The 12,309-nt window shown below is 44.9% G+C and overlaps 1 protein-coding gene across 2 annotated transcripts in view; it reads left to right on the top strand.

The window, feature by feature from the left end:
• The window catches only part of CCDC62 (coiled-coil domain containing 62), a 218,235-nt gene that overhangs the window by 30,436 nt on the left and 175,490 nt on the right, over nt 1–12,309 (top strand). For both annotated transcript variants that reach the window (XM_086942944.1, XM_086942945.1), the window contains 2 exons: nt 8,767–8,959; nt 11,542–11,708. In XM_086942944.1, coding sequence (XP_086799070.1) covers nt 8,767–8,959; nt 11,542–11,708 — 360 coding nt within the window. The remainder of the gene's footprint in view (nt 1–8,766; nt 8,960–11,541; nt 11,709–12,309) is intronic.

The following is a 12,309-nucleotide window of genomic DNA, read 5'->3' as shown; positions in this document are numbered from 1 at the left end:
ATAGAAAATGATGCATCTCGCATGGAAAGCATGCGTTGTTTGTCAGTCAAATTAAATGGGGCAAAAAGGGACGACACATTCATGTAACTCCAAGGAACGCGACCAGATTTCAGAGTCTGTAGTGTCCATGCAAACTGCATTACAGAACGCAATTGGTTTTGTCCGTGGTACAATACAGATACTTCATCATTTACAATGTCGACTACAGAAAAGACAATATTATTCAACGTGTAAATTCGGGAAGAAAGCGTGTTAATACTGTTATCGACGACTGCAAGCACCTTTTCCAAATTTGCTTGATCAATCGCTCTTAGGCGTTTAGCAGCCTCAATTTGCGAAAATTTCCAAATTTCATTGTAAACCGCATAAATCCACCGTTTAGATCTACCCTTAGCTGGGCCTTTTATAAAATCATTCAAATCCACGTTTTCAGTTAACTGAGACAGATGTAGTTTAACTGCAGCTAAAGTGGAATGTTGTAACCAATTCTGACACAGTTTCCCCACAGAATAAGTGGTGACAGTATAATCATTTTCAAAACGGGGATCAGGTCTGACTTCTGTGAACCCTTCAGCCAAACCTAGAAAACGACGTTGGCAAGAATCAGCACTCCTATGCCACATCAGCCAACCCTTGGAATCCAAACTGGATATATTAAAGGATGAATTGTGCAATAGAGCTTGCAACTCATGAATGGACAATTCAGTATAATTACCCCATCCTGAATATTCTTCCAAATCGGGGATAATTGGTGTATTTAATTTTTTAGAAGTAGCCAATCCAAAGCATGTTGTTTGGAAAATGGATGAATTTAGAAACAACATGTGATTCGGGATGAGACATGCACGGTGCAAAGCCTCAGTGCCTTGTACCTGCCAATCTTTGGTACCCCAAACCGATTTAAGGTCAATTGTTCCTTTCCAAAACTCGTAGCCATCTACAGCTAATCTGTCTAGAAAGGACTTCGAATACAGCAATTTTGTATCGGTAAGTCTAACTTTGGACATGGACTTTTGTGTCATTTTGAAATAAAATGACTCAGGATTTGATTGATTAAAATCTGTAAAATAAGTGTATTTTTTCAGAAACGTATTGGAGCTGCCTCCCAATGGAGCAGGGCAATGTTCCCACTGTGTGTAATTTACAGCAACCCTCCTGGAATTTGTCTTATGTAAAAAATGATTACCATAATGTTGAAAACAAAACAAATCACCATAATTAATAGAATCTAAATACAGATCCTCAGCATCAAAGGCAGCATAGTATTTAAAATCAGAGAATAATGCTTCTACGGCCTGAATATCCCAATCATCAGAGCGTAGATTTTGTTTAATCACATCCCCCATGTTTACTCCAAGCACATTCGGAACATTAATCACTTCAGTGGGCCCATGTATTTGAAATCTAACCGCATCCCTCACAATCCCATCAAGGACAGGCCAAGCAGTAATGTTGACTGTATTCAAGTTTCGTTTCAGTCTGTGTGCTGAATGTGAAGAGGAAAGAGGGGCCAATGTTCCATTAAGGTACCGAATTCCTGTTCTTTTTTTAACATAGTGATCATCGATCAGACGGAAAAAATAAAACACAAAACCAATTGACATAAAAAGGTAAAATGAAAATAGAATCAACCAAATGTATGTCCAAGGGGCAATTAAAAAATGTTTTTTAAATAAGGTGGCATATTTTGCAATAGTTGAGGGTTTCTTCGAAAGTTCCGAAACAGAGTCGAAAGAGAATCTGGACTGGTCGGCCAAACGAGTCTGCAAATCCGGCATAGATAAGTCTGCAGGATAGGTGTAGTTCATCTCATCAATGTTAGTAACAGGAATAGTATTTAATAAAGGACTGGATATGGCAGGCATCTCGAGGGACACCTCCTGTTCTGCACCAGAAGTTATTGCCAGCACAGAATGCCTCACCATGGTAGGACAGGAAACAGCCGGTGTCATGCTATGAAGAATCGGCCACCCTGTGTGTCTTGACATTGTCAATAGAAATAAATCTGTTTTCCTTACGACCTGGAAGTGGTGGTAAAATGACTGTTCTTGTGCCCTTCACTCCAAGAACTCGAACCGGTGCACGATATGAGGGACCAAACTCTTTCTTGTTATCGATCTTCTCTCGAACCAGTTCTCCAACTTGGGGTAGCCAGCCAACTACTGGGATCTGCAACGCATCATCCGATGTGGAGGGCAAATTTTCCTTACTAGACTGTCTCTGGTCTTTTGTAGATCCTGTAAAACATTGCAATGTTCATCTACGTCAAAGGCCGTGGCCTGGGCCTTGCAGTCTAGACCGTCGAGGTCCGGTACATACATCTTGATACCAAAGAGCATTTCGTACGGGGTCCCCCCACCCAGAGACCTTCTAGGGAGATTATTAAGCACACGCTGCACGCCATTGAGGTGGGCCAACCAGTTTCTGCCAGTGCCTATAACTCGAGCTGTCAAAGATTGCTTTAAGTCACGGTTCATTCGTTCCACTACACTATTACCCTCGGGTCTGTACGGACTCGAAAACTTGACTTGGACCCCCAACGAAACCATAGCATCCTTATACGCCTTAGAGGCGAAAGCCGGACCCTGATCCGAATGGAAGGTACCACAGGCAAAAATCCCTATAAAGACTCGCAAATCCTTGATGACAGTCCGTGAATCAGCGCTCCGATGTGGCCATACCCACACAAAGCGTGTGCATGAATCAACTGCTACCAAGATGTACTTGTATGCAGTATCAGAAGAAAATGGACCGCCGTGATCCAAATAAACGCACCCAAGCGGTTTATTAGAGATGTACAACTGTGTCTGAGGCGGACGCGCAGCAGTTGAAGGTTTAATCTGCTGGCAAATGTCACATTGAAGGACATAATCGCGCGTCTGTTTGTACAGTCCCCGCTACCAGAACCTTTGTTGTAGCTGAGTTACAATGGCTGAGACGCCCGCATGCGCAGACGCCACACCTTCATGAGCCGCTGTAATCAAAGCAGCCCTGCGATCCGAGTTGGGAACTAGATGTTCGCCAACATCAGGAATTTTCACATAAGGAACCTTATCGGGACTTAAGTGGTATGTGTATTTAGAAGGGAACCCTGCAGGATATTTACCTCCCTTCTCGGTGGCAGCAACAGCTGCCAAGATGCCATCATCTATCTTGCTCTTGGACCTAGTGACTGCTGCAACTAAGTATTTTGATACCGCTGACTTCGCTGCTTCATCAGCAAGCGAATTACCAACAGCGTGGACCCCCACGCGCTGATGGCCAAGAGTATGAATCACAAACACGAGTGGCAATTTCTCTTTAAGTTCCGCCACTCGGACCCAGATCATTTTATGTTTTATTGTGCTACCTTTGGAATCACGAAATTCATTCTGAATCCAAAAGAACAAGTTCTCATTGTAAGACTGGACACAGTAGTAAGAGTCACTTACGATCAAAGTCGTCACACTAGGATCAGCGTACTCCAATGCAAGCATCAGAGCACGAAGCTCTGCTAATTGTGCGGTGCAGTCCCCAAGCGTCTGCGTGTGCACGACACTGGACTCGAACTCATCGTTCACCATGGCACCGACCACAATGGCGCATGCGGAAACGTAGGCATGTTTAGAGCCATGCGCAACCTGCGCCGAACCATCAGTGTAAATGATGCAATGGAAATCCTCCAACGGCGGCATTGCTAAAGGAGCAGGATGAACAAATTCATACTGTAAATACTCCTGCGACCGTCAAGTGGCGTCAAAAATAAACATGACATCCTGGGATGTCAAGGATGCAGCCCACTGAATCCACCGAGGGTGCAAAGCTTTGGAATTTGGTACACTGGCTTTCGTAACTGCCTCCAAGGCAGGACACTGGGTAACAACCAACATGCGTTTTCCTTGTGACAGGGCTCGTTCTTTAAGAATTGCCATCTGCACAGCCGTTAAAACTTTCTCCACAGTGGAAAAACGCAGTTCAGCCGAAGTGTACAAGTGTGACTTGTAAGCAATAGGTACTGTATCCCCTTCATTAAAAGTCAGGTACGTGAAACCCACCCCCCCAGGGATAATTCTTATCACCAGGTTGGTCTGGTTATCACAAGTCTGTAAGTATTCAGAAGCGAGCATATCAGCCTGCAAAGACTGCAGAATGTCTGAATGCTCAGGCAGCCAGCATGGTTTGGAAAGAGATGGTTGTATCAAAGCATACAAAGGCTTGATACGCTGGGCATATTCCGGAATGTAAGTCCTCCCGAAATTAAAAAAACCGAGCAAAGATTGTAATTTTTTCAGTGTTGTCGGAGAGCGCAACTGTGCACATTTCTCCAGGAAGTGAGGTGCCAACCCCTTTCCCTCGTTGTTAAGCTCGTAGCCGAGAAACAACACTGTGTACTCTGCAATGTGCGACTTTGCAGAGTTAAACTTGTAACCTATGTCTGCAAAGTTACAAATTATGCTATTTACTCGACACAGATGCTCCCAAAGATCGTTGTCTGTGAGATAAATGTCATCCACATACGAACAAGCAACTGGGTCGAAGCCCTCCAAAAGAGAGACTATGCGGGTGGAGAATACTCCAGGACTATTCTTATAGCCCATCGGGAGACGCCGAAACATTTTTTGCACACCGCCGCATGTAAAGCTGGTCCATTGAGAACTTAGACCATCTAATCTATGGGCATAAAAACCATTGGAAATGTCAAGCGTGGTTTTGAACCGTTTACGCTCAAGACTATTCACTAAAGCAGAGCCATGAGTATTCTGTACTGCGCAGTTACGGCAATGCGAGTTTAAATGCCTATAATCCAAAACCAAACGATATGAGCCGTCCGGCTTGTTTACAGTAAAAAGGGGGTTATTCATCGGTGACACACACGTTTCAATTACACCTTGATATTCCAATTGTTCAAGGATAGCCGCGACAGAAGCTTTGGCTTCACGCCGTATGGGATATTGAGGTTGAGGCTGCGGCTGAGACCGTAAAGGAATCTCGTGGCTTGGAGATAATTTATCCCAGCCACACTGATTGCGGTACACAGCCGGGGCAAGCGCCAGAGCCCACTCTTCTGCAAAATGCAGCGCCTCCACTCTCGATACAGTGTGCGCGAAACTGGGGAGGATCACCTCCTCCCCTCGCGGAGCTGTGAGAACAAAAGGCGGGGGCCAGTCGGCCTCCGAAAGCAAAATGTCATATGTAGACGAAAGATTTTCCCAAAATACCCCTTTTACAGTTCGCTGCATGTCACCTTCAATTAACAGGACAATTTCAAAAAGCCGTTCAGGGGGAGCAACATGCGTATCTGCAGTCTCAATTACAACATAAGTGTCAGTCGCTGTCACCTTCAACAGTGGACGGAGGGCCTCTCTCACTATGGTAATCTCCGCCGCGCTGTCCAGCAAGTTCAGAGCCCACGTCAGATTCCGAAGCCGCGTTCTCACTATCTGGGGCGCATATCGATGCGCTGTCAGGGCGGCGACTTTCTTCGTGGCAAACTGTGGTCTCTTGGGCGTAGCGCCTTCCTGCTGGTCTACACCGTTATGCGGGCGGGGCTGACCACGTCCTTGCTGGCCACCCCGGCCCCTGCCGCCCCCTCCACCACCGGTTGACGGAGCCGATGAGTCCTGAAAGGAACGAGGAGAGCGTTGGCCAGAAGCCTGAAACCTTTCAGGTGATTTAATCATCGCGCAAATCATAAACTCGATCCGGCTGCGCAGGCAACGGAGCCGCAGGAGCAGAAACCTGTGTTTGTTGTTGTTGTTGCTTACCCTGATTCTGCTTTTTAGGCCAATTCTGTTTCTTGGACTTAGGTTGACCACTAGTTTCCGAAGACTGACCCTGGGGCTGCTTTTTCTCTTTATCAGAAAAAGTCTTAAGACCCTTTGCATTGCGGCCAACCGTTTTATAAGCCGCCACAATTATCCTTGCTAACTGACGGGGTTTCTCGGCCTCGGGAATTAACGCTAAAGCGTTAGCAACCTGAAAGTTCACTGCATCCCCCTTGACATTTGCAAGGATGAGATCGCAAACTATATCAAAGGTGCCACACAGGCGCATACCCAACTCAACCGCCGACTCCGGTCGGTGATCATCTTGTACACGTTTAACCCTTTCGATGCTGATGACGAGCTCAGCTCGTCATCACCCACGGGTGTCGTGTGCTGATGACGAGCTGAGCTCGTCATGATGCCACTAAAATGGCATTTTTCAGCACAGGGGGGGGGGAAACGCCCATCAGCCATGTGGTTAAGGACCGCACCCAGATTGGTCACAGACGGGGTGCCATAGCACCTTGAATAGACCGCTGCAAAAGTCTTACCCCAGGTCTCACAGTCAACAAGTTCAGGGGCCAAATCTTTCGGTAAACTAAGCGTAAGAATCCGGTGTTTGTCACCAGGATTCGTATTAGGAAACACAGCTTCCAGCTGGCCGAATTTCTCCGCAAGCCAGAAAGGAAAATCATCCTTATCCTGGGGCTTCTTGCCCATTACGGAATTCACCATGACAGGATTGATTTTTAAACCAGCCTGCTCTGCTCGAAGCTGCGCACCCCTAGGGGCTGCGTCCTGAACATTACGGCTTGTGTAATGAACAAGCACTCTAATCACAGACACTGCGACCTCATGAAGTCGCCGCAGATCAGCCACGTTACAAGTGGCGCGATTAGGGTGAGGAGTGAATCCAGCCAAAGCGGGCCAATTAGTGCCCGGAATGGACAAAGGACCCAACCTCGGAGCGGTTAAAGCGTGTGGTAGGGCGCCACCAAACCAAACTCCATGCTGCCAAGCATCAATAGGAACCTCCAGTGCCCTGTACGGAGCATACGCAACCGGTACAGCTGAAGCAGTGTATGAATGGAACACTCCAGAATTAGCGTCCACCGCCGGAAATGTCACCCACGAATAAAACAGTTCGTACGGGTAAGCATGTTCCGCACTCACCACCAGAACCACAGCCAAGCCTTCCACAGGGACATTAAAAGCCCGCAAGTGGTCACGCACCGCAATGCGACTATGCTGCGGGATGTCCACGGCTTGTGCCATGGTAGCACAGGAACTCGAAAAAACAAAGAATACTTTGTAGCACAAATGGGTAGTAATTCAAAGAAACCGTTTTAGATAAATTCAAGCTTGAAAAAGACCTATGTCAAAAATAGGTAGGTTGTCCGACACCACCGTTTTCCGGAAACGGGAATGAAGGGGTTAAGGTTTGAATGATATACTACTCGAGTGTCATGATATAAGGCCAACAACGTATGGGCGCCATGTAGCAAGGTTTCCGTTCTCCCACAGAACTGTGCACAGAGATCTAGAACCTGGGTGAGTTTGGGTGACCCAAAACTCACCTTAGTATCAGAAATCCCCTTACCAAGCTAGCTACAGTGTCTCATTGGTACTAACAACTTCCCAATGACTTAGACAATCCAGAACATGAACTTAGGGTACCTCAGGTATCGTGGAACACACGAACACTCTTTCGCTCTATAATCATTTCAAACAAAAACTGGGAGCCAAAGAACACACGTGCAAGTTTGAAATATTTATTTTTCAATACAAGGTTCTCAAACGCAGTATCTTATATAATATCAACATACATATTATAAAAATCAGAGTTATCAGCATAGTCACTAGTCCATAGTAAGCTAACGGTGATAGCATATTATAATGCAAAATCTATAGAAATTTGTATCACCTATATTTCGCGCACCCTATTTAGCATACTATATTATATCTTAGAAGGTCTCATTTGGGTTTTTAGCTGGGCAGGCCCATACCTCTAATGGTCAGTAGGAGAAGATCACATCAACAGCTACCAGCTCTCTGCATGCGAAGCATCAAGTGTGTTTTTTCATTCTCAGTAACTCTATCTTAAAACCCGCGTAGAGCCCAATGTTGGCAGCAACATTATTTGTGTTATGTCTAATGTGGTGCGAGGATCAGGCCTCCCAGCAACCTTGTGTTAGGTTATTCTTAGAGGCTATAGATCTCAGTGTGCAGACAGTGTACCAAGTGTACCAGGCACGACTGATATCAGAGCAATAACATATTATTCTCAATAAATCACATCTTTCGTCTAGGTTGAAAGCTACAATAATAATTATGGGCCGTGTGCAAACTGAAGCCGAAGGAAAATATGTCGTTTAAACATTTAATAAGCTCATGCTACTTTAACACAATATATAGAAAAGCATTACCTATATGACACCAGCAAATCACAAGCTTGCTGAAAACAAAGTGTTGTAGCTCAGACCCGGCCACTTTGACACCATTCTGTGGTTTCCATTCAGACGTTTTGATATAGAATTACATTCGTTGACATGGCAGTGGCTTAGAGGAAAGAACTCCAAACCCCTGCCTAGTGGATATAATGCCAAATGCGTATTTCTGCCATGCTGGTTTCTTTTCCAGATTTCCCAAAATAGCTTAGGGCAGCTAGCAGGAGACATGGAAGCATGAATGTCCGAATATGGCCACAATTCTGTACTGAATTATTCAAAGTATTTACAGCTTGTACAATCTATGTTTCCATCCATGTTGATATGGTGACTTCTGGGGACATGAATTTTCCTTATTTACAAAAAAAATCTTTTTATTAAAGAAAGGCAACCCAAATAATATCAGACACATCATCACAAATACTAAAAAGAAGTCATTAGAATATGCAATAAGGATGAAATCAAAAGTGGCCAACAAATAGTCAAAGCATCACTAATGGGCACATTATACTGGAGCATAAATCAAAGTTTCCTATTCGTAAGATTCTTCCTTATTTTGAGCATTCCCTTTTCAGAATCTTGGTGCAGACCTTGAGAACTCAACTATTCAGAAACAGAGGAAGGAGCTGCAGCTGTTGATCTCAGAGCTGAAAGATCGCGACAAGGAGCTCAATGAAATGGTAGCTGTGCATCAGCGGCAGTTTCTAGCGTGGGAGGACGACCGCCAGAGAGTGCTGGCTCTGGAACAGCGGTGTTCCAGGTTAGAAAGTAAGTAATTGGAGCAAAGAATAAAATCCCTGCAGGGAATGAATGTCCTGTGTGGCAACTACAGCATGTGTATAGCTTAGTACCAAAATGGTCTGCACATACTTGCAAAATAATTCTACGTGTGTATGAAAAGAAGGTATCTGAAAGGCACTTGAGGCCTTTCCTGGTCCCTCCTGTGTCTATTCTTGAAATATGTTCATAGTTGATGGAAATATCCCATCATCGCACGCTGTCCTTTACATGGTTGTCACCGGTGTGGCCTGGTTACATTGGAAGGAAGGTAGCCTTCATTATGGTCCCGGTTTTGTTTCTTTGTGAAACCAAGATGAATATGTAGGAAGCCTTCACTATAGCATTATAGTCCAGCTTTAATATACCTCACTATTTACTCCCTATGACTGGGTGGAGCGCTGTTGAGCCCAGGGACTTGGGTTTTCACACCTGTTAGCTTGTTTTGTTCACCTGCTTTGCTGTGTGCTAGAGACTTTAGCTGTGGTTATGGAGTTCTGACACTGAATAGATTCAGTAGCTGGTAAGATATGGCAGTTTGCTAAGAGAACAATAAAGTCCCTATATATTATTGTTGCACTGTACAGTGTTCCTTCAAAATGGCATGGTGCCTGAAATCCCTAATTGTATATAAAGTGGCGGCTCCTCCGCAAAGGCAGAGGAGCGTTGCCTCACTGCTCGCAGAGCAGAAAAAAATAAAAGTAAAATTAGTATAACGTTGTTATTTACATTTTATTTTCTTTGCTATGGGGCTCGGTTGGGCCAGGGCGGGGCTGGGGTCACAGGGGGAGGAGTAGTTTGCACACTCCAAGTGCGCAAAAAATAGTCACAAGGGGTAAACTATGTGCCGAAAAATAAGTGAACAAATGCATTGTGATGCATTCATTACTTAGAAATATCCCCAAATATCTGATTGAAACAGGAAATTGCCTCACAGGAAATTATTCTACTTCATCTTGGATTGGGGCCTTCAGATAGCATCGTCTGGAAAGGGCAGCGTATAAGGCTTGTCCACACCTGGGCGACTTCTCGGCAGATCTCCGGAAAGTACAATGCGGGGTTCCTCAAGGCTCCTCCCTTTCCCCTCTTTTATTTAACTTGTATATTGCCCCTCTCATTTTTGCCCTTCAGCAAATGGAGGTCTCCGTCTATAACTATGCGGATGACCTTCAGCTTATTTTTACTTTGTCCCCATCCCCTGAGTCCATGGTTAAATTCCAGTCTGTTATGATCTTTATCCGGGACTGGATGAATTACAACCACCTGAAATTAAACCCAGACAAAACTGAGCTAGTTCTGACAGGTGGTTGCTCCAGTCCATGGACCTCTCTCTTTTGGCCCCCCTCCCTAGGTCCACCCTCTTCTCCATCTTCCTCTGTGAAAACACTTGGGATTAAGTTGAACGACCAACTCACTCTGCACTCCCAGGTCAGCCAAGTGGTGTCCTCTTCTTTTCTCTCACTCCGCACCATCCGTAAAGTCTCCCGTTTCTTTTCTTTCTCTGCCTTAAAACGTATTGTCCTGGCGATGGTAATCTCTCGCCTAGACTATGGCAACGCTTTATACTGTGGCATGCCGGCCTACAGCATGCGCCGACTACAGCTGGTCCAAAACCAGGCTGCCCGCCTGGTTCACAACCTGGCCAAATTCCATCACATCACTCCGCTCCTCAAATCCTTGCACTGGTACCCCATCCGAGAGCGAGCTCAGTTCAAGATGGGATGTATCACTTTTCAGGCCCGGGTCGGCGCAGCTCAGCTATTATCTCCTCGGAACTCAAAGCCTACGCCCCCGTCAGGGAACTGCGCTCATACTCCCAACAATTATTGACAGTGCCCCGCTTTAGGCTTAAAAAGTGTGGGGGCACGAAATTTTCCACACTCGCCCCTGCCTTTTGGAACTCTCTCCCCGCCCACCTCAGATCTTCCACTCAATATGCACTCTTCCAAAAGGAGCTAAAAACTTTCCTTTTCTCACAAGCCTTCCCTTTATAAACTACATTTTCCTCGCTTCCCTCCTGATCTTCCTGTCCCTCTAGGTTCAGTACACCACAGCGCCATGAAACCGCCAGGTGAACATGCGCTCTATAAATACTTTAAACTCAAACTCAAACCTCTTTTTTTAAAATCATGGCATTGTTTGGCAAGTGAATAAGAAGTACAAGTTTCTCATCCTCTGCTCAGCTCTGAATTCTGCACTCCCACCCTCACCCTTCATGCCTGATTCTCCACTAATGAATATACAAAACAGTGATGGAAAGGATGCTTGCATTAATTTCAAGCTGAGGTGGTATGGTTAGTGAAAACCGATGGCTTGAGATGCGGCCCGAGTGAGTGCCAGTGCATGAGGTCAATTCAAGTATTCCATCCATCACTGTATTGTTTTTCCATTTGATGTCCTAAGTGCGCCGGGTATACCCAGAAGTGAGTGCGAAACCGGTCCTTGCGTTGCTTTTGTTCCGGTTCAGGGAGCACCTGGTTATCAACTCTATGTAGAATTGACACTATGGTCTTGGATGTTGCACTGGAACTCGGTTATATGATTTATGCATGACACCAATATGTAATTATTAGATGAACTTCACCAGAGAAATGAAATAATCAGGACTCTAACAAAGCGGATCAAAATCCTTGAGTCGCAACAACATGACCGGCGTGCAACTCTAGAAAGTACTCAGTTCCAGCTGCAGGAGCTGTCCCACAAAGCCCTGGAGGCGTCGAGTCAGTGTCAAGAACTGGAGGTGAGCATAAGCTGATGTTTGCTAAGCTGCTGTCTGAGTCCGACCAAGTGGGAATTTTGTATTTTAAATGTGGATGTCTGTAGTCCTCTCTTTGCGTTTGATTGAAGTATGTTTCAGTTTCTCCTTATGCATGCTCACAACAGAATCGCAGAAGTGTGGGTTTAATGAGTGCAGCAAAAATCCAGCTGCTATGTAGTCTAATACAAAATCACATTTAGGTGCACAGATATCAGAATTAGTGTAAAGTATAAATATTGGCTGCCTGCTTGTAACCTTACCATTCTAGTGATTTACTTTATATGGCTACCGAATACATTGAGTCTCATCTGTGTTGGTGGGTTTTCATTCTAGTACAAATAATTGACTATACTTTCTCGGCCCTGGAGTCAACTTTGTTCTTAAAATATTGGCCAAAATCAAATTATTTGCACTGGTGCTTGCAACTGCACGATTGGAACACACTTGTGTGATTTTAAAAAAAAGAATCTTTATCCTAGTAGCAGTAAAGTTGTCAGAAAAGAGAGAAAATCAGTCCATTCTACGGTATAACAATTAAGCATGTAATTTCCTATGCTCGTTTTACAAACCATGTGTTTAATAG

Source organism: Lissotriton vulgaris, chromosome 11 (assembly GCF_964263255.1).
Source record: "Lissotriton vulgaris chromosome 11, aLisVul1.2, whole genome shotgun sequence".
Lineage (NCBI taxonomy): Eukaryota > Metazoa > Chordata > Amphibia > Caudata > Salamandridae > Lissotriton > Lissotriton vulgaris.
Note: the sequence above shows the minus strand (reverse complement) of the source record. Positions and strands in the feature narration are given on the sequence as shown.